At 38.5% G+C, this 23,720-nt stretch overlaps 1 protein-coding gene across 1 annotated transcript; it reads right to left on the reverse strand.

The window, feature by feature from the left end:
• Window positions 1-303: 303 nt before the first annotated feature.
• rasl10a (RAS-like, family 10, member A) lies at window positions 304-23,407 on the reverse strand. The gene is made up of 3 exons (XM_066689183.1): window positions 22,960-23,407; window positions 2,987-3,111; window positions 304-1,657 (listed from the first exon to the last, which is right to left on the reverse strand). Exons 1-3 carry the CDS (start codon window positions 23,173-23,175, stop codon window positions 1,387-1,389), a joined length of 612 nt encoding a protein of 203 aa, XP_066545280.1. The 5' UTR covers window positions 23,176-23,407; the 3' UTR covers window positions 304-1,386.
• Between the last annotated feature and the right edge of the window lie 313 nt (window positions 23,408-23,720).

The following is a 23,720-nucleotide window of genomic DNA, read 5'->3' on the forward strand; positions in this document are numbered from 1 at the left end:
TTCATAAAACCCCACTGAGTACAGAATAGCAGGAACTATTTTCATTCCCTGACAGTACCCTTTCCTGTGGTGAGGTAAGCATGAAACATCTTAGAACATATTACTATAAGAAAAACAGAGAATACACCAATACACTGAAATGAAAGAAAATGTATTTTATGTTATGCTTATGCTTTTTTCAAAGATAGGCTGTATTGGCTGAAAGTTCATTTTTTGTATTCGATTTTTAAATTATTATTATTAAAATAAAATTTTAATGCTAACTTCTCCAGTGAAATAAATATTTTCTGAAGGTGAATTTCAGGAATTGGCAATGGTGCTCATCATATACATGAGTGACAGAGTGCACAAACACTTTACTCTTTTATCATAGCCTTTCTTTGAATGGGTTGTACAGTTCTGGCCATGGTTATTGCATGCTCATTGCATGCATTGAAAGAGTAAAGTACATTAGCATTGAACAAATGGTCTGGAATAGCCACTGGTTTGTTGTACCTCAGAGTATACAATTCCATTCAAGTAGAATCTGGATATTTCCCATGTTTTAGTGGTGTCCCAGTGCTTCAGAAAGAACATGAATAATTTGAATTATTGCGTTTTTAATGTGTATCTTAGGATGGGATGGATTTGTTTCAATAGTACATACAGAGGACACTTTTTCATCCTGGCAGATGCATTGCACCATTCTACACAAACTAAACAAGGAATCAAAAAAGTAAGTTAAAGATGTTTTCTCCCAGTTTGGTGTACCCCATTCTGGATTAACTTCACCTGGGGAAATTGAAGGCAAGATATTTGCCCAGTGGCCCCACTTCCCAAACAGATCATCTTTTGAGGTGGCAAAGCTGATTAGCAAATGTTGCCTAACTAACTTCCTCAGGAGTAATCGACTCAGTTGGAGAGAATTCTACATTCATTTGTCAGGGTTCAGCAGAGGCTATTTGAGGTAGTCTGAATGAACTTCCAGGAAGTGTAAAAGTTTCTCTCAATAGGGGCACCCAGCCAAAATTGGAAACATGGCAAAAACCAGACCAGTGGAACAAAGAGACTAAGCCGCCCTGAGACACTGGCATTGCAGACTGAATTATTACACACTGCACATTACATTTTATATTACAACAGGGTCCCCTTCAAACAAATCAATGCATAATAAAAACATAAACAGGAATCTCTGTGGCAGTTACAAAAGTAAAGAGATCCAGTCAAACTTGGTAAAAGGATGTTGGAAAGTGGTGCTGTTTTCTTCACGTGCAACTGTATTTACCAGATGGGAGTTTCTTGCTGGAATAAAAAAGGATTCCAAAAAATGTAGGCTTCTTGTGTTTGCAGTAAATGACTTTAGAGCCCCCTAGCAAAGCACTTGAGAAGAGCAACACTGGTCACTGGTCACATGATGTTGCAGCGGTTGCGGTGCAGTGCACCCTGCAGGCGGATGGAGCTGTAATTGTGTTTGAGGCCATGGGCCACTGTGCTGCACAGGAGCTCTTTGAACAGCAGGGTGATGTGCCAGTTGTACTTGGCCGAGCACTCCACATAGCCGCACTTCCAGGTCTTCTTCACTAGCACCGACACGGCCCTGCGGGGGGTGAAGCGCTGCCGCTGGAGGTCCCTTTTGCTCCCCACCACCAAGATAGGAATCTCACTGCTGTTGCCCACTCTAGAACATCACAGATAGAAATGTGTGAAGGCATAACGATATTAAATATATTGTATTTCTGCTTTGTCACTATAACACTTCAGTTTGTAAAACCTAAAAAGGATTATCTGCTACAAAAGGAATTGTTATCTGTGTTCTATAAATATCTTCCCCCCTAGCCAAAGTGAACATCTAAAAGTTAAAGATCTTGTTTTGAATAAAAAAAAGCCAAGGAGATATGTACATTGCACAGGGTTAAAACTGTTAATTAGAAGCAGTTGTACACCAGGTATATTGGGTATTGATATATAAACTAGTCTTTAAGAATTTGATGAGCTATGTAATATATGTATAATATACTTTTGTTTTCTTGTATGAGATTCTGAAACAAATGCCTCATTCTTCAGAATGCCTCCTATTTTGATTGATGTGGCAGAGGAAAACACACTGTCCCAGTTAGATTAGTTCTAAACCAGAGACCACTTGTAGTGTAATGTATTTTTCTACTGTATGCTTTTATTGAACACTAAAGTGTCTGTGCTTCATTAAAATATATATAAAGTGGATTGCATTAGTATCCACCCACCAAGGAGGTTTGGATGTTTTGTAGTTTAGTGGATGGAAATGGATTTAATTGGCATTGTCTCCCTTTGATTAACATAACATACATACATATTGATAATTAACAATTTGAATACACATTACTGAAAGATCCCAAATTAGCAGAAATAACAAAGAGCGTACCACAAAATGCAAAGTATACATCAGTTGTTCAGATGAATCGGAGACATTAAGTAAAATGGTTCTTAAACAAATCAAAGACAAATATATTAAATCTGATTCCATTAAGTTCTGTATCATGTGTCAAAAGTGATGGGACTCGAGATTCAATTCTATTCAATTCCAGAGGAGCATTCCTCAAATACCTAGCTAATATGAAAGAAAGAAAAAAAAAAAAAAAAAACAGCTGAAATTATTTCCTTTTGCCCTATGTGAGTGGAATAAGGAAGATAATTGTTGCTAGTTTATTTTGCCTTATTAAGAGGAATAAAACTCAATAAAGAAAACAATTTTACAGTCACAGACTATCTTGCATTATTTTCTATTATATTGTTTCACATGTAATTTGCTTTAAATCACTTCAGTTTAAATGTACATTACACAATCTTTCCTATTTAAGGGTCTCTCCAGATTACACAGTAATCACAGGGAAAGACAATACTAATATATTTGGATACATATTTTCTAATTATGGTGAGAAGAATTATAATGGTACATGTTTCTGAAAACAACAGCTACGATGTGGCCTAATGTAATCTTGTAAACTAGTTATCAAGTGTGTACATGTACCTGTGCTCCACAATCTGTTGCCGGATCATTTTCACATATTCAAAGCTCCCTACACAGCAAATATTGTAGACCAGGATGTATGCACTGGCGTTCCGCACTCCCCGGCATCGTAGATCCACCCACTCCTGAAAACACATTCAAATAGATGGATGAAGGTAATACATTTATCATCAATCGTTCAATCCACCTATATTATACGTCTGGTATATTGTTGGCTTCAAAACAAGTATGTTTTTGTATATTTGCTGCAGAGCATAACGTAACTGCAAAACAAGCATGTGACATAATAGTAGTTAAAAAAAGACATTACATTTTAAATTATTTTACATATTTAAAAAAATAGTATAGAAATGATTAAATAAGATTTTAAAACATTGACAGGAGGGGCCTCCCTTTTCCAGGTGGGTTTCGAAGGTGTGTGTCAAGGTCAATAAAGTATGATTTATCCTGTTTTGACACCCCCTTGTGTATGTTTTTTACCGTAATTATCACCTCATATAAACTGCTGTGTATTTTGATGTGAAACTACCAATTAGCGGCTTTCACAGACACTGCTACCTGACAATCCACTATTCTGATTGACCATGACTGGATATGAAATAATCCAATAACCGAGAGCCAATTTTCACTCTTGTGAGTCACGACAGTACAGTTTTTTAATGTGTGTAAGTGTAGAAAAAGTCATTTCACAGAAATAGGGCAATTCAAAAGATATCAGTTTATCCATTGCGATTTCAGCGTGGCGGCAATCAACAGTTGTCAGATCCCCTCATGGATTTCTTGTGTCTCATCTTGACTTTTTAAATCCTGTACCTCACCAGCAACTGAAGGAGGAATCCCAGCACTGATCAGAAATGGGAGTTTTAATTATACCAAGCTGCTGAGTATTGTACTATGTACAGATCCTGAACAATCTTGCCAGACACACCAGCTAACTTGCCATTGCAGTAAGTATTAAGTATTAAGTTATAAATCATGGAAACATGTATCTGCTTCTAGAGTATGGACATAATACTTTAAGAAAGCAATATTTATTTGGTGACATTAGGGGGTACTGTGTTGGTACAGTGGCATGTGGAAAGGGCTGCTGCCTCACAGCTCCTGGGACCCAGGTTTGATTCTGGAGGTGTAATGTTCTCCCCATGCTCTGATTTCTCCCCATATTCTGAAGATGTTCTAAGGAATAAACAGTCTGAAACTGGGTAATTTCCACCCTATTACTCCACAGTTTGAGAAACCTGGCAGGGGGGCTGTGGTGGCAATAATGTAACAAAAGGTTGATGAGGAGACAACCTGACTACCAGTCTTGTATCAATAACATATCAAAAGCTATTGATAAATATGAAGTGAGGAGACACGCTTGTCTAAAATGCTTTTGGGAGGGGTGAGTTGATTACCTCCGAGAGAGTCGACCCTGGCATGTGGGAGAGGGGGCTGAGGGCTCCATTGTCATCTTGTATGCTAATAGGCAGCTGCTATTGGATACTCTGGTGGGTTGAGTGGTCACTCTGGAAAGTGGAGTTGGACAGGGGTTCAACTCATAAAAGACTGACTTATCAATCAAGTCTTTGTATCAGTTTTGCCTTGCTCTATATTCTTGACCTGAAATGTTTTAGTTCAAGTCACTTTTATAGGAGGTTCCATCCTTACAATGTGCTGCTTAGGTTAATTGACAACTGAGATTTGCTCTATAGTTGTGTGTGTGTGTGTTAATACAGCAGTTTGTGTAGCATACAAAGTGTAATTTTGGACAAGCAAACATACGAAATGGACATACCCAGCTTTAAATTTGTGTATCATTGGCATAACAGATGAATTTCACAGTGACTAATTATTTGTCCAAAAAGTAACATGTACATAGAGGAACCAGCTGTAAAAAGATGACCTTAGCATAGCATGTATAGCTGACACATTTACATTATATCCAAAATTATCCTTTGGTGCAAAATTGGAAATAATCTGTGTTCATGCAAGCTGTATAGTAGGAGGCTATTAAAAATATATCGTGGAATGCTAAGTGTTTTTGCAATATCTCAGATCCCTCTTATAATGAAAAGAGCAAAAAGCAAACAAACAGAAACAAAACAAAACAATAGATAAAATGTAGAAAACATGCCAGAAAGAAAAATACATACATAAACACATTTTAAATCTTGTAAAAAAAAAAACAGACATCTTACCTCGATTAACATGCCATACATTGAGGCTGTTAATGTGTGGTAATAATGGTAGGGAGATGTCACAATATGTTTCACAAATGAAAGTAGGGTCTTATTTAGAGTGCATTCTGTCTAGATTAGTTAATAGTGACGAAAACATTATCCACCAGTTCTATCAGCTGATAGTTCATGAAGCTCTGAGCATAAGAGCATTATATGGAATAAAGGAAGCAAAAGCACTAGAGAGCTTTAAAGTATGTCAGACTCTTAAGTGTTTTATAAATCTTTAGTTGCAATCCCAATACATTCTTTGCTATGCTGTAGAATTAATCATGCTTTTGTTTTCTCCCTCTCTATCATGTACTTGTTTCTAACACTCCTGTCTGTCTTTTTTTGCAGTCTTGTGTTTTCCCACTGGATGTGTTTTATTCACGTTTTAAGTAAGCATTCTCTTAGATAGGATTATGAAAACTAAACAAGGAGGGGAAAAATATCCGCCTGTATTAATTAACATCCACAATAATTTAGTGCACTCAACAATACTAATGCACTTATCTGCCTTTCTCTGAATCAGCTTTGTTAACTTTTTTTGTTAGACTTTATATACTCAGCAAAAAAAAAGAAACGTCCCTTTTTCAGGACAAAGTATTTTAAAGATAATTTTGTAAAAATCCAAATAACTTTACATATCTTTATTGTAAAGGGTTTAAACAATGTTTTCCATGCTTGTTCAATGAACCATAAACAATTAATTAACATGCAACTGTGGAACAGTTGTTAAGACACTAACAGCTTACAGACGGTAGGCAATTAAGGTCACAGTTATAAAAACTTAGGACACTAAAGAGACCTTTCTACTGACTCTGAAAAACACCAAAAGAAAGATGACCAGGGTTCCTGCTCATCTGCATGAACGTGCCTTAGGAATGCTGCAAGGAGGCATGAGGACTGCAGATGTGGCCAGGGCAATAAATTGCAATGTCCATACTTTAAATGATTTAGAGTTATCTGCAAATCATTTAGATATATCTTCAAATCATTTAGAGATATCTCTAAATGTACTTTTAAATGAGATATCTTTAAATGATTTGCAGATATCTCTAATTGATTTGCAGATATCTTTAAATGATTTAGAGATATCTTTAAATATTTGAAGATATCTGGAATTATTTGAAGATATCTTGAAATATTTGAAGATATCTTTAAATGATTTAGAGATATCTTGAAATATTTGAAGATATCTTTAAATGATTTAGAGATATCTTTAAATGATTTAGAGATGTCTCTAAATGATCATTTGGCTTGCCATACCTATGGGCACAAACCCACCTTCGCTGGACGTGATTTCCTGCAATACAGGAATGTCAGTGTTCTGCCATGGCCAGCAAAGAGCCCGGATTTCAATCCCATTGAGCACGTCTGGGACCTGTTGGATTGGAGGGTGAGGGCTAGAGCCATTCCCCCGAGAAATGTACAGGAACTTGCAAGTGCCTTGGTGGAAGAGTGGGGTAACATCTCACAGCAAAAACTGGCAAATCTGGTCCAGTCCATGAGGAGAAGAAGCACTGCAGTACTTAGTATCTGGTGTGGCCACTAGATGCATTGACTGTTACTTTTGATTTTGACCCCCCTTTGTTCAGGGACACATTATTCCATTTGTGTTAGTCACATGTGTGTGAAACTTGTTCAGTTTATGTATTAGTTGTTGAATCTTTTTATGTTCATACAAATATTTACACGTTAAGTTTGCTGAAAATAAAAGCAGTTGAAAGTGAGAGTGTATATCTATATACAGGGAGGGAACACTTAAATCAAACATCGGATTTCGATGAACAAAATATATTCAAGATCAAAATCTTTATTGTACATTGTGTAATTCGTTGAGAACAAAATGACGTAACAACGGTCAATGGAAACCAAAATCACCAACCGGTTGAGGGCTGGTTTCAAACTCACACTGAAAAATCTAAGTAAACAAGTATCACAGGCTGTTCCAACTTGCGTGAATTTCATCATGGCAACTCATAATGTAACTCAGTAGTGTGTATGGCCACCACGTGCCTGTATGCACTCCCGACAACGTCTGCACATGCTCCTGATGAGATGGCGGATGGTGTCCTTGGGGATCTCCTCCCAGACCTGGATCAGGGCATCAGTGAGCTCCTGGACAGTCTGTTGTGCTACTTGGCGGCATCGGATACACTGATAAATAACGTCCCAAGGGTTCTCAATTGGATTCAGGTCTGGGGAATGTGAGGGCCAATCAATGGCATCAATGCCTTCATCATCCAGGAACTGCCTACACACTCTGGCCACATGAGGCCAGGCATTGTCCTGCACCAGGAGGAACCCAGGACCCACTGCAGTCAGGGTACCATTGGCTAGCACGTGGAGGTCTCTACAACCCTCCAAGGATATGCCTCCCCAGACCATCACTGACCCACATCCAAACCGGTCATGGTGGATGATGTTGCAGGCAGCATAACGTTCACCACAGCATCTCCAGACTCTTTCACGTCTCTCATAACTTTATGGCTGATCGGTGTGTATATATATATATATATATATATATATATATATATAAACTTGGCAGAAATTACAAAAAAGACAATGTAGAAACAGGACAATAAGAAATGTAGAAAGAAGAAATACAAAATGTATAACCTAATACTGTATCTTCACAAATCTATTAAGAAAACATATCTAACATTTTAGAGCAATATACACCAATCAGCCATAACATTATGACCACTGACAGGTGAAGTGAATAACACTGATAATCTCATGTCCCATGGTTGGGATATTATTAGGCAGCAAGTGAACATTTTGTCCTCAAAGTTGATGTCTTAGAAGCAGGAAAAATGGGCAAGCATAAGGATCTGAGCGACTTGTGATGGCTAGACGACTGGGTCAGAGCATGTCCAAAACTGCAGCTCTTGTGGGGTGTTCCTGGTCTGCAGTGGTCAGTACCAAAAGTGGTCCAAGCAAGGAAAAGCAGTGAACCGGCAAAAGGGTCATGGGCGGCCAAGGCTCATTGATGCACGTGGGGAGAGAAGGCTGGCCCGTGTGGTCCGATCCAACAGACGAGCTACTGTAGCTCAAATTGCTGAAAAAGTGAATGCTGGTTCTGATAGAAAAGTGTCAGAACACACAGTGCATCGCAGTTTGTTGCGTATGGGGCTGCGTAGCTGCAGACCAGTCAGGGTGCCCATGCTGACCCATCCACTCCCGAAACTGGACCACGGAGCAATGGAAGAAGGTGGCCTGGTCTGATGAATCACAAGTTCATGGTTTTAACTTGTCCTCCAAATTCCCCAGATCTCAATCCAATCGAGCATCTGTGGAATGTGTTGGACAAACAAGTCCGATCCATGGAGGCCCCACCTCGCAACTTACAGGACTTAAAGGATCTGCTGCTAACGTTTTGGTGCCAGATACCACAGCACACCTTCAGAGGTCTAGTGTTGTTGTCTAATGTTCTTGACAAATATAATAGAAATGATGTTTAATCAGTCGATATTTCACAAAGCTCCGAGCATGATGTGGAATATATTTTGATTGATACATAACCTCAGCATATGAAATGAGGTATGTTAAAAGAATATTAGCTAAGATCTTCAAACAGACATTTCTCACAGATGTTGTTCCCAATCACTGTAAAATTGCTAACATAACATTGTATAAGAATGCACTCTAACTCTAAATAAGACACTGCTTTCAGTTGTGAAACATATTGTGACATCTCCCTACCATTATTACCACACATTAACAGCCTCAATGTATGGCATGTTAACAGTATATATTTTCAATAGCCTCCTAACTATACAGCTTGCACGAACACAGATTATTTCCAATTTTGCACCAAAGGATAATTTTGGATATAATGCCAATGTGTCAGCTATGCTATGCTAAGGTCATCTTTTTTACAGCTGGTTTCTCTATGTACATGGACAAATAATGAGTCACTGTGAAATTAATCTGTTATGCCACTGATACACACATTTAAAGCTGGTTATATCCATTTTGTATGTTTGCTTGTCCAAAATTACACTTTGTTTTGTATGCTACAAAAACTGCAGTATTAACACACACACAACTATAGAGCAAATTTGAGTTGTCAGTGTACAATTGTGAAATTAAAATATAGAATCAATAAACAATTGTAGACAAAAAATAAATCATGGAATAATTTTGTTTAACAAAATTTAACCCCTTAAGCTGACAAACCCTCTGGTACCCTTATATGGGCACCAAATCCATGTGCTTCTCTTTAATCTCATGTGTACTCTTCACTGTTGTGTTGTTTAGCAAGTGTTTGGTATCCCATGAAAGCTGAGACTCTGAGCTTTCTAACAATGTGAAGCATTTATTCCACCCCCCTCCACATTCTGAAATGGGGGGTGGAAGGATACTTGGTAGTAGGAATACAAAATATCATAAAATATTGACAATTATGACATATTCTAGAACCAGAGGTCTACTTATCAGAACAAGAACATCCACGTTTTGGTGGAAGCAACATACACCCATAGAAGGCTCAAAATGTCAAGATGCAAAATTGTTTACAGTGTACTAATACACAACGATTTAACATAATTGGATCTGAACTTATCTGTGTTTGATAGAACATCAAATAATATATACTGGATTATATATAGTCAGAACATTGATGTTCAAGAATACACATGCTATTTTTACAGTGAGGGAAAAAAGTATTTGATCCCCTGCTGATTTTGTATGTTTGCCCACTGACAAAGAAATGATCAGTCTATAATTTTTATGGTAGGTGTATTTTAACAGTGAGAGACAGAATAACAACAGAAAAATCCAGAAAAACTTGTTCTTGGGGTCATTCCTCCTCCTCCAAACACGGTGAGTTGAGTTGATGCCAAAGAGCTTGATTTTGGTCTCATCTGACCACAACACTTTCACCCAGTTCTCCTCTGAATCATTCAGATGTTCATTGGCAAACATCATATGGGCCTGTACATGTGCTTTCTTGAGCAGGGGGACCTTGCGGGCGCTGCAGGATTTCAGTCCTTCACGGCGTAGTGCGTTACCAATTGTTTTCTTGGTGACTATGGTCCCAGCTGCCTTGAGATCATTAACAAGATCCTCCCGTGTAGTTCTGGGCTGATTCCTCACCGTTCTCATGATCATTGAAACTCCACGAGGTGAGATCTTGCATGGAGCCCCAGACCGAGGGAGACTGACAGTTATTTTGTGTTTCTTCCATTTGCGAATAATCGCACCAACTGTTGTCACCTTCTCACCAAGCTGCTTGGCGATGGTCTTGTAGCCCATTCCAGCCTTGTGTAGGTCTACAATCTTCTCCCTGACATCCTTGGACAGCTCTTTGGTCTTGGTCATGGTGGAGAGTTTGGAATCTGATTGATTGATTGGTTCTGTGGACAGGTGTCTTTTATACAGGAAACGAGCTGAGATTAGGAGCACTCCCTTTAAGAGAGTGCTCCTAATCTTAGCTCGTTACCTGTATAAAAGACACCTGGGAGCCAGAAATCTTGCTGATTGATAGGGGATCAAATACTTATTTCCCTCATTAACATGCAAATCAATGTATAACTTTTTTGAAATGCGTTGTTCTGGATTTTTTTGTTGTTATTCTGTCTCTCACTGTCAAAATACACCTACCATTAAAATTATAGACTGATCATCTCTTTGTCAGTGGGCAAACGTACAAAATCAGCAGGGGATCAAATACTTTTTTCCCTCACTGTATATCCGTTTTATCAGACGCCTGTAAAATGAGTTTTAGTAATTTTTAGTCATATAAATATATATTTAATTACAGGAGTGATATACTGTGCCAAATAAAATGTTCAAGAAGACAAACCATGTTGATGTAAAATCTGCAATGTGCCACTTTGATTGATCCTGGACAGAAACCGTTTTTTTTTTAGTGTTGAAGAAACAAAAAAACAAGTTGTATAAAATGGTTTTGTTTTGTATACATTTTTTGCTTGTTCATATTCCTTTTATGTATAAAGTAATTTTTTTACAATGAAAATGTGTTATTTGAAAGCTATTGTCATGTTCTGTTTGTACAAATTCTGTGATTTGAATGACAGGATCATGTTCTGTTTGTGTCCATAAGTTTCAAATTTTTATTCCATTTATTCTCGTTTGATTTTCCTTGTGCCCTACTGAAGTTCAGCTATACATTATTTGGCTTTTTTTTATCTTTGAAATACAAATTGAGTCTGAAGATGTGTAATTTTTCTCACAACCAATATTATGAGCATTAATTGCATGGCTGATGTTTGTGTCATTTACCATTGTGGAAGATGTATGCACAAATGGTGTAAATGGTCCGGAGTGGAGAGGGTTAAGGCAAAAGAAATCCTGTGGACAAGAAAGGAGGGTTGGAGACAATGGAAGCAATAGTCGAATCTATCATAGGAAAGGCTGCCAGGCCCACAACCTCTGTTCTCTTGACACAAATGGGGCTCCACCATTTTGATGGAAGCAGGTTTGTCCCAGATTGACTGAACTTCCTTAAGGAAGTCAAGGAGGGCCATCAAGCAGCACACTGGCTTTGCTTGGGCCTACCTCCTCTGAAATAGTGTGTTCCAGGGCAACTTGAGACTGGTCACCCCTACTGCTGTATTTTGCTCCCTGAAAAGAAACAAAAAAGAGACCTTATGACTCACCTATCCGGCAAACAAGAGAGCAGCAGATTAGCAGAGTCCTGGAATCTCAAAACTTTTTTCTGTTGTCCAGTACGGACTCGGAAGAGAGAAGAAAAAATCTAAAACAAAATGGAAGACCCGAATGAAAAAAACACTCACAATACCTGGAAAGAGGCAGCCACTGACGTTCAGTCTGAAGACAAAGGGTGGTTGTTTGAAACATAAGGAATGTCAACAAAGGTTTGAATAATTTGGGCTTGGAGTGAAGGTTCTCCTGTGCTTGTGAAAGGCAAAAGAAGAAGTGCGACCTGTGTGGAGTTAGCTTGAGCTCTAACAGGGGGAGGACCATGTACACAGATATTAGTAGCTTTGCTATGGAGCTTTAGTTTCCTAGTTGTTAGGTTATATCCCATACTCCTTTTTGAGAACTATTTTCAACTTCAAAAATAACACCTGTTTACAAAATTGTTGACAAACAGTATCCAGGTAACTATTGAACAATTATTCTTACTTCTGTTATATTTAGTTATGTAAACATTAATATTTCTCTATTCTAACTTTAATTAGTATGGTCTGGACAAAGAGGTGGCTAAATTGTAGAAACAATGATAAGGTGAATTAGCTTAGCTAAGGTCATAAGTAGAGCCCTGCATTTTTTGCAAAAAATACAAATAATTAAGATTATTATAAATGGTCATTTAATAAATTGAAGCGTTAAAAGGAACAACGAGAGACCTAAACATTGAGTCAAAACAAGTCAAACATTAAATTGAGCTAGCACACACAACAATATACACCTGGTATTCTGTACCCCATTGAGAATAATTTATTTTTCATAACTTGTAAGTTATCTTTAGACCACACTCAAAAGTCAACAATAGACTGACACTTATCACCACAAAAAACACAGAAAACCAAAGCCCAAGAATGAAAGCTATTAAATGAACTCCTCCTGTTAAAACATAAGGGAAACTTCTATGAACTGTGATAAGATTTTATTTTATTTTTGACATCGAGGCATTTGTTTGTGATAATATTGGCATGTGGAAAAAATATATAGTCCAAAACTACTGCATTTATGAACAATCTACATTTCTACAGCATGTTAAGTGAAAAGGGAATATCAACCCCAAATTGCTGATTTGCACAAGACAAAAATGTTACAACTGGTAAAGATGTCTGACAGTGTACTTATGTAACAGGGCTTATCAGGTACACAAGGTCATTACAGGTGACGTACCACCTCTGTAAAATCAGTACAGTTATAAGCAAATGGCTATCATGCATAAGTCCACATTCTTTGCCATATTCAAAACGTCATTTTGCATGGCATAATCCATTCTGCACCATGCACAAATTAATTGTATACATGGTGCAATATGGGGGGAGTGGATGAAATTATATGTGATCCTGCTATATTCGAAGGAATGCGAAAAACAAAAACTAAGGGCTGGATTAAATCAAAACTTTGACCCACCCGCTAACAGAAAACTACAGAACTGTACTCAGTTGCAGGTTCATTTTTAGTAAGATGCCACTTTCTTCTAATCAGAAATGTAACCGCTATGATGTACAGCCTTGTAGTTTGCTATTAGCAGGTGGGTCAAAGTTTTGATTTAATGCGGCCCCAAGTTTGTGACACGCAGAATAAGGCTTATAAAGACATATTGAAATTGCTTACAGATGTGCGATATTGAAAATGACATTGCATTAAAATTAAATAATTATTTCCAAATTTAACCCGAAAGGCTAAATATTTTTTGTCAAGATATTTGTCAAATACCAGTGGTGTTTTTTATACTATTTAATTGACAAATTATGTGTTCCTACTAGTAAACTAAAACATTCAAATTAATTATTTACACATGGTGGTGTAATTCTGAGATTTAAATAAACTGGTGGAATGTAAATGTAAATGTGGGACCATGGATGGTGCAGTATAGGTAATGGTTCAAGTAGACCTGCAGGCATTTGGAGGGAAGGCTTGGACTGTGCACAGGACACAGAGGCGGAGACAAAACGGGTGACGTCTTTGGACAGAGTTGGCCACCAGAATTTATTTAGTTGAACTCCAGGATGCCCAGAAGCATGGGATGAGTGTATCCATCGAAGGAGCTGAGGGCGTACAGAGGTTGGAACATATGTCCTGGATGCTGTGTAATTAAGCAGCTGGATCTGAAGTGGCTGCCTGCTGGATTTGTTCCATGATGTCCCACCTGATGGTAGCCAAGATGCAGGTGCGAGATAGGATGGGAGCTGTGGGGCATGCTGTAGTGGAGGTGTTGTACTGGCATGACAGGGAGTTGGCTTTGGTATTCTTGGAACCGGGACAGTAGGTTATGGTAAAGTTGAAGCGAGAGAAGAATTTTGCAGAGTGGATATATTCTAGATTTCAAAGGTGTGTGAGGACAAGGAAAGGATGGCTCCCTCAAGCCAATGTCTCCACTCCTCAAAAGTCAGTTTGATTTCCAAAAGTTCTCAATTCACAATATCATAGTTTAGTTTTTTTTTTAAAGAAGGCACATGGGTGGAGCTTAGGTGGCTGACCATGACATTGGGAAAGAACAGGCCCCACTCCAGACTCGGAGATGTCAACTTCCATGACACAGGGAAGATATGGCTCAGGATGCTTCAGAATGGGTGCAGTTATGAACAGTGTCTTGAGTCTCTCAAAAGATGTAGTGGCAGATTTCATCCTGGGCAGGGTGCGAGTGGTCCTTTAAAGGATGGAAGTGAGTGGAGAGGCGACAGAGCTGAAGTTTTGGATGAACTGGCGAAAAAAGTTAGCAAATCTGAGAAACCTCGGAAGATGCTTGACAGTCTGGGTTTGAGGCCAGTCAGTAACTGCTTTCACTTCTGCTTGATCCATGTGTACTCCACCGGCATCTATGAACTAACCCAGGAAACTGATGTTCTTGGGATGAAACTGATACTTTTCCGCTTCACATATAGTCCATTATTCAGAAGTGCAGTTGTCCTGTCCCCTTAGCAGAAAAACACCCCCAAAGCATAATGTTTCCACCTCCATGTTTGACGGTGGGGATGGTGTTCTTGGGGTCATTCCTCCTCCTCCAAACACGGTGAGTTGAGTTGATGCCAAAGAGCTTGATTTTGGACTCATCTGACCACAACACTTTCACCCAGTTCTCCTCTGAATCATTCAGATGTTCATTGGCAAACTTCAGATGGGCCTGTACATGTGCTTTCTTGAGCAGGGGGACCTTGCGAGTGCTGCAGGATTTCAGTCCTTCACGGCATAGTGTGTTACCAATTGTTTTCTTGGTGACTATGGTCCCAGCTGCCTTGAGATCATTAACAAGATCCTCTCGTGTAGTTCTGGGCTGATTCCTCACCGTTCTCATGATCATTGAAACTCCACGAGGTGAGATCTTGCATGGAGCCCCAGACCGAGGGAGACTGACAGTTATTTTGTGTTTCTTCCATTTGCGAATAATCGCACCAACTGTTGTCACCTTCTCACCAAGCTGCTTGGCGATGGTCTTGTAGCCCATTCCAGCCTTGTGTAGGTCTACAATCTTGTCCCTGACATCCTTGGACAGCTCTTTGGTCTTGGTCATGGTGGAGAGTTTGGAATCTGATTGATTGATTGGTTCTGTGGACAGGTGTCTTTTATACAGGTAACGAGCTGAGATTAGGAGCACTCCCTTTAAGAGAGTGCTCCTAATCTCAGCTCGTTACCTGTATAAAAGACACCTGGGAGCCAGAAATCTTGCTGATTGATAGGGGATCAAATACTTATTTCCCTCATTAACATGCAAATCAATGTATAACTTTTTTGAAATGCGTTGTTTTTGTTATTCTGTCTCTCACTGTTAAAATACACCTACCAAAAAAATTATAGACCGATCATTTCTTTGTCAGTGAGCAAACATACAAAATCAGCAGGGGATCAAATACTTTTTTCCCTCACTGTATAGTCAATGTATGGTCAGAGTCCATCCTTTTTGGTGACAAAAGTGGGAGATGTTCAATGATGGATCAAGTCGAGCAACAGAGCAACAGGGCCTTCCTCCATGGCCTTTGTTTCAAGAAGTGAAAGAGGATAGATATGTCCCCATGGTCGGGAGGTGCCTGGGAGCAGGTCTATAGCACAGTCCCGGGGGCAATGTGGAGGTAGTCATTAGTCTTGGGACTTGCTAAAGACTGCTGCCATGTCCCTGTACTCAAAGGGGAACTTGGATGGTGTAGCAAGGAGAGGACTCTCTATATGAGTGGTGTGGCACAGGAGTGACAGGCAATGAGAAAAGCAATGGGATCCCAGCGCGATCCTGACAGACTTGTGAGTTTATTGTCGAAGTTAAATTAGCTGGTCTTAACCCTTGTATTGCAGCTGTTGATGCTGTCGTTTGCCACAGAATGTCCACACAAGCCTAGCTCGGCTCAGCTAAGTATGGGATAGTTTACGTGTTTACTTGTTTAGTTAAGAGATACATAAATTGCACCTGTATTGTAATAATGGCAGCAACTGTTTGTTAGTTAGTTACTTACTTACTTAGCCCACTTTGACCATATATCGATGCAGTTTCTGTAAATCAGAACCGGTTATATTGAAGGGTATTATTATTAGTATTGTTGTGAGCTATTGTAACTGTGTAACTGTGCGTCTGGCACTGCCCTTTTCAAAAGCGGCCATTAATTGTGCTATAAGCCTTCCTGACTGGGAGGGACTTGCATGATCCTTGTGACTTGTGTAATTAGTGCATTAGTTACAGGTGGAGTATTTAACAGCCCCCAGGACCTCTGCGCCAGCAGCCTCAGTGCCAACCTTCTGAAGGGACACATCTCCAAAGGGCAGGGACTCTAGCTGTGGGACTCCAAGGAGGAGAAGACTGCAAGGAGACCCACATACATCAAAAAAGGAAAACATGGGGAAAGACAGTATGTGTGAATGTGTGTGTGAGTGATAAGAACATAAGAAAAATAAGAAAGTTTACAAATGAGAGGAGGCCATTTGACCCATCGTGCTCGTTCGGTGTCCATTAATAACTAAGTGATCCAAGGATCCTATCCAGTCTATTTTTGAATGTTCCCAAATTGTTAACTTGTCTCCTGTTTTCTGTCTTGAATGCCTTGAAGCCCAATTTCCATTTGTTCCCCGGGTGCGTGTGTCCCTGCTGATCTGGAAAAGCTCCTCTGGTTTGATGTGGCCAATGCCCTTCATGATTTTGAAGACTTTAATCAAGTCCCCACGTTGTCTTCTCTGTTTCAGGGTGAAAAGGTTCAGTTCCCTCAGTCTCTCTGAGTAGGACATTCCCTTCAAATCTGGAATAAGTCTGATTGCTCTCCTCTGAACTGCCTCTGGAGCAGCGATATCTTTCTTGAAGTGTGGAGCACAGAACTGTACACAGTATTCCAGATGAGGTCTAACTAGTGCATTGTACAGTCTTAACATTACTTCCCTTCTTCTAAATTCTACAGTTTTGACAATATACCCTAGTATTTTGTTTGACATTTTATTGCTTCACCACATTGTTTGGATGGGGAAAGTGAGGAGTCAACATAAACTCCTAAGTTTTTCTCATGGGTTACTTCTTCTAGTTCTATTCCTCCCATTATAGTGGACATTAACCGCATGTAATACCTTGCACTTGACCACATTGAGTTTCATCTGCCAGGTGTCGGCCCACAACTGAATATTATCTGTCCCTTTGAATAACCTGTGCTGCAGAGATTGTATCTGCTGAGCCACCTATTTTAGTATCATCTACAAATTTGACAGGTTTGCTAACTATCCCAGAGTCCAGATCATTAATATAGATTAGAAAAAGCACCAGCCCTAATACTGTTTCCAGGGGAACTCCACTAACAACCTCACTCTTGTTAGAAGCAACTCCTCTAATCGACACCCTCTGTTTCCTATACATCAGCCAGTTCATAATCCATCTACTTACATTATCCTGAATGCCTATAGCTTCCAATTTGAGGATCAGTCTTTGGTGTGGAACCTTATCAAAAGTTTTTTTGAAATTGAAGTATGTCATATCATATTTTTTCATGTGATCTACAGCTGCAGTTGCATGTTCAAAAATAAGAAATTATCTGCCTCGTCTAAACCCATGTTGACTATCTCCAAGAATATGGTTTTCATTAAGATGCTCCTCTATTTTCTGTCTAATCATTTTTTTCAAGTGATGCAGGTGAGACTGATTGGTCTGTAATTTCCTGGCTCAGTTTTGTCCCCTTTCTTGTGGATTGGTATGACATTTGCTGTCTTCCAGTCAGTTGGCACATCCCCTGTTCCAAAGTGTCATTTGGAATATTTGAGTTAGCGGCCTATAAATAATTTCCCTAATTTCTTTAAGTACTGTTGGAAATATACCATCTGGCCCAGGTGATTTGTTTGTTTTAAATTCTGCTAGTCCCTTTAGTACCTAGATACTTAGTATCTCTCTTAGGGTTTGACTGGAGTGATTGTTAACGTATGGCATGTTATCCATTTTTTATTTTGTAAAAACCTCTGTGAAATACTCATTTAGAACATTTGCCATATCTTGTTTGTTTTCCAAGATACTTCCATTTTTGCCCTTTAGCTCTTTCACTTCCTCCTTTATTGACCTCTTGCCATTGTAGTATTGAAAAAAGCTCTTTGCATTAGCTTAAGCTCCAAGAGCTATCTTTTTTTCTATTTCCCGCTTTGCTTTCCTGATCCCTTTCTTAAGATCTCTTTGCAGCTCAACATATTCTATGTATTTTGTTTAGTCTCCATCCCTTTTCTATGCGCTATACAACATTTTCTTTCTCTTGATATTTTTTTGCATACCTCTATTAAACCATTTTGGCCAATGTTTTTTGGACCTCAAAAGAAACAGGCATAGCTTGCGAGACACACATCAGTTCAGGAAATGGGAAAGGCAGAGTACTTAGTGTAGTTTAAACTGATCCAATGTGCCGTCCTTGACAGCATAGGCGGACTGGCCATCGGGCAATTCTGGCAAATGCCAGAAGGGCCAGACAATTTTTTTTAGTTTGGTGAGCAGCTCGACCTGTGTGGATGCCTGGACCGGCCAGCAGCCCACCCCGGTTAATCAAATTCACAATTAAGAATTTTCACGCTTTTCACAATTCACGCTTTTAACAATTAGAAAAATACAATCTTATTATGTGGAGTATAAATTGTAATTGAATAAATTGATGCAATAAATATCAAGAGATCTAAACATGAATTCAAAGACATTACTCAAATAAAAGCTTTTTGATTGTGAACGTACGCAACACTATCCACCTTGATATGTTATTTTAGATTTGACAGAAGCATTTGTTTTTGCTAATATTCACCTTGAAGAAACTGGTAATTCCAAAGTATGTGCATTACTGCAAAACATGTAATACATGCGGGAGCCGTTCCTATAGCAGGTCAACTGAGAAGGGAATCTAACCCAAATTGCTGATTTGCACAAGATCAACATTTTACAACTGGTAAAGATGTCTGAGAGTATCTATTAGTTACTGACAACTCTACAGATATAAAAGATCAAACAATGTGTAAAACATACTGTTCTCCAAGGACTATCGAATACCTCCAAACTGAAAGTAATATTAGTGAATAAAGTTAATCTGCACTCTGAATTATTCATGTCACAGGTCTTTATTAAAATTACCTTCAAATCCATTTAAACATTTCACAATGCGACTGGACTTGTCTCATATCACCCGGCATACAATAACATTTTGTGGCTTACTGCCATTTAAACTTGTAATGCCCATATAATAGCACATGCCAGGAATATCTGAGTAAATTTTCCAAAAGCTGGTTGCAACTGTTAAAAAAAACAAAAAGTTAAATCTTGAATACTTGAATACCGTAAAAGTTGCCACCTAAGCCATGGCGACCACAGGACCTCCAGAAATTGCAAAGTTTAATATCTCAACTCAACTGATTACAATACATTGGCAAGGTACTGATGGATCTGATTCAGTGGTTTAAAAGCTGTGATGAAAGTTAAATTAAACAATGTCGCAGACTTATTATATACCAAGCAATCGCACAAGAGGTACTACATAGACGCTGCAATTAACAAACTACAACATGAAAGGCTAAAATACATTTGTTACCAATTCTGTAGATGCTGAAAGATATGGCCAAGTTTTTGAAGAAATTCATTAGCATGTTTTAATGTTCAGGACATTTTCTTTTAAGGAAACTAAGTGACATTTAATGTGCTGCTTGTGAACAATCTTAATATATATTGTTAACTTTGTAATATAATTTGTTACAGAATGTATGTTATGATTTCAGTATTTTATGTAAATTGGTGGGGAAATCAGTAATGCTTTTAACTTGACAAATTGTGGTACTACTAGTAAACAAACATTTTAAATGTATTTACACATTCTAAGAAATAATGAACATTATTCACTTATGACATAATAAAGGGAAGCATGACTACATAAATGCCAATGCACATAGAATGACTAATTGAGATTAAAGGAATCATGAAAAATTTAATAAATGGTTTAATTACGCAGAATACATGACCACCTTGCCGTGGGAGGAATGAAGTGCAGCCTAACAATGCTGGTCAGGTAAAATGTTCACTGTAAATCACTGCACTGATTTATTCAGGCACAGCTCCTTTCCAAAACTACAGGCTGTACTTTGAACAAAACCACACTCACAGAGAGCTGAATGGGAAGAAGGCTGTGACTTACTGTCACTTACCTGCACATCCAGGGCAGACAGACAAGGGAACATATGAAACAGAACATCCACCCCCCCAGAGTCCCCATAGCAATTATGTGCAGCAGGCACTAACCACTACCCTGGTCACACAGTTCACCTAAAGCCTGCATGGCCATCCCCAGGACCCCTCACACCCTAGGAATATGTAGATGCAGCTGCTGGCACTCCATTCCACCCATCTACTGTGCTCCATGTTTCCATAAAATTATTTTGCATGTACACATTGAAACACTATGCACAAATTGTTTTGTGAAGGTCACTATATTAAATTAAAAAAGACTGATCACTTGATCGCTTAAGACTGATCTGAATAACTGACATGAATAATTTTTGAATGGGTAAATGGAGGGGTCTTGTCACATTCACACTTTTTGTAAATATATTACATAATAATCCACAAGAATACCTTTTAATCCATTGATTGATCATGGTGCACCCAATTAACGTTTTGAATAATTTCTCCCACAAAAAGAATTAATGAAGATAATTAATTTAAGTTTCCTTGTACTCGCTTAATTATGGAACTCCGCTGACAACTCAACGACCCCTGATGCCCTGTCCTCTCCCTTTGCAGTCAATGAGGCCTGGCAGAGCATCACCAGGGAAGAAACCCAGCATCTGGTGATGTCTATGGGTTCCAGACTTCAGGCACTCATTGACTGCAAAGGGTTTGCAACCAAGTATTGAAACTCAATTTAATTCACAATTATGTTAGTTTGTCCAATTACTTTTGAGCCCCTAAAAAATGGGTGTAATTCCTAATTTGTAATTACCCTCAAATTAAAAGATGAAATTCTACACTTAAAGCACAAGATGATTATTTCCTTTCAAATACATTGTGATGGCATACAGAGCCAAAATGACGACAATTGTGTCACTGTCCAAATATTTATGGACCTAACTGTATATATACACACTACCGGTCAGAAGTTTTAGAACACTCCCATTTTTACAGTTTTTATTGAAATTGAAGCAGTTCAAGTCCAGTGAATAACCTGAAATGGTACAATGGTAAGAGGTTTTGTTTTGATCAGTAGACTGTCTAGTTCCAGAGAGGGGTGGGTGAGGGGGGAAATAAAGAGTCTCAGCTTTCATGGGATACCAAGCACTTGGCAAACAACAACAGTGAAGAGTACACATGGGATTAAAAATAAGCACATGTCGCTTTTAAGGGTACCAGAGGGGTTTGTCAGCTTAAGGGGTTACATTTTGTTAACTATTCTATAATTTCTTTATTTTGAATTATTTGTTATATGCTTTAATTTCAAGAGTACATGGAGAAATTAAACTGCGTAAATTTTATTAAAAACTGGAAAAATGTAGGTGTTCTAAAACTTTGGACCGGTGGTGTATATACATATACCTTATGTTTTAATTGTGTTTGGAGCATAACCTTCATAGATTCCATTCCGACTATTCATCTACTGTTGAAAGATGTAGGCTACTTAAAAGCCTATCCACCTTGTAGGCAACACCCCCCTCCCAACCCCAAATTAAAGACATCACAATTTGTATTTTTTTTTAATTGCTTTCTTTAATCAAAACTCTACTGAAAATGAGACCTGCAAACTCACAGCAGTATTCCACAGCAATGTAAAGTTCATAGATACTTTAACATCCCATGGGCACGGGAACAAGTGAACCCAGTTGCGGTGCTGGTGGGATCAAGACAGGCATGGGTATATATCGGCAGGACAGGGCAATCAAAGGTTAGGCAAAGACGTGGTCGTGGGCACAACCAAGGGTCGGGTGATCAGGCAAACGGGAAGATCAAAGTCGTGGTCGGGAAGTCAAACAAGATGTCGAGGTTTTAAAGCTATACAGAGGCACAGGGAGACTTCTCGGGATTGTAGATAAACTGACAAAAGTTTGCAACTAGTCATAGACAGGGTTTATATGGGGACCAGAGGGAAGCAAGGAAGCAGACAATACATACAAACAAATGTAATATTAAACTTTTTCCTCCTCAAAAAATATTGATGCTTTTAGAACATGCGAGTGGATTTACACTACCACGATTGGACCTCTGTGGTAAGGGAAATTCTGTTACGGGCAGTGTACACAACAGTATAACTGTATTTTCTGGCAAATACACGATACCTCTACATGATTTAAAATGCGAATGAATTTGAAAATTGAACATCTGTGCTAGTATATTGACATATACTTTTAAGCAGAAAAAAATTCAACTTTTATCAATAATAATAATAATAATAAGAAGAAGAAGAAGAAGAAGAAGAAGAATAACAACAAGAAAGAAAATCTAATAAGGCTTCTGATTTGCCGTCGTGTTTCTGTGGTAAACAGAATAAACATAAATCCTCAAATTAAGCAAATATATTAGCTCATGCTAATAATATTAGCAGAACACATATGAAAGACAGCTTTACATTTTACTATTTTTATTTATTTTTTAATGGTAAGACTCATTTGTGTGTAGTCACTCTTTTCAAAGATCCCTACCTGGCTTGTGCTGGCGGGGAAAGACGACATAGGCGGGACATCCATAATCTTCAAATCGTACATGTTACCATTCAAAATCACTGAAGGTCTGTACACATACCTTGAGCTGGTTGGGGTATAAACCTCAGTGAAGTCATTGTAAAGAAATTGACGTATAATGGAAGTTTTCCCCACTCCAGGGCCTCCAATCACCGCTATGCTTAACGTCTCAACCATTCCGGGGTTATTAGGACCATGGACACAGAAAAATAAAACTTAAATCCGCTGTTCAATCCAGGTGGTTCACCGTGTGGATTTTAACATTATACCTCTTCTCTCCAATCTGTATTGTAGTTCTTTCCAATCTTTCAATTACAATGTATTTCCAAAGCCTATACTTTAATTTGTTTTTGTTTTTTTCATAAACAATGGTTCACTTCAAGTCTTCTCCAAACACAGATAAACCTAAATAATTGTCATTTTCTTTATCAATTTCGTTCTTCTATTGTTGAATCGGTTTTCATTTATAAAACGAAACAGCCTTCCCATCCCCTTTTAAACGTGCATCATTCAAACATACAATACTGTGTACGATGGGATTTCTCAGCGTCTGCACATTCATTCGCGGTTATTCTCTGACTGCTCATCTTTAAAAAAAAAATCTATTTGGATCTCGTCTTTTTTGGAGAGGTAAAGTGTATTCCTCCTTCTCCATACTGTGACCATATTAGGACTTGAGCTCATTGCATTGTATCTTCAACCACTTTGTACACATCTTCAAA

This window comes from Amia ocellicauda, chromosome 17 (assembly GCF_036373705.1).
Source record: "Amia ocellicauda isolate fAmiCal2 chromosome 17, fAmiCal2.hap1, whole genome shotgun sequence".
Classification (NCBI taxonomy): Eukaryota; Metazoa; Chordata; class Actinopteri; order Amiiformes; family Amiidae; genus Amia; species Amia ocellicauda.

Coding starts and splice junctions, on each gene's coding strand:
- rasl10a (XM_066689183.1), bottom strand. CDS start 23,175: ATGGTTGAGACGTTAAGCATAGCGGTGATTGGAGGCCCTGGAGTGGGG. Junction 3,112..22,959: donor TCCCCGCCAGCACAAGCCAG/GTAGGGATCTTT, acceptor ATGTGTTTTCAG/GAGTGGGTGGATCTACGATG. Junction 1,658..2,986: donor CAACAGATTGTGGAGCACAG/GTACATGTACAC, acceptor GTGATGTTCTAG/AGTGGGCAACAGCAGTGAGA.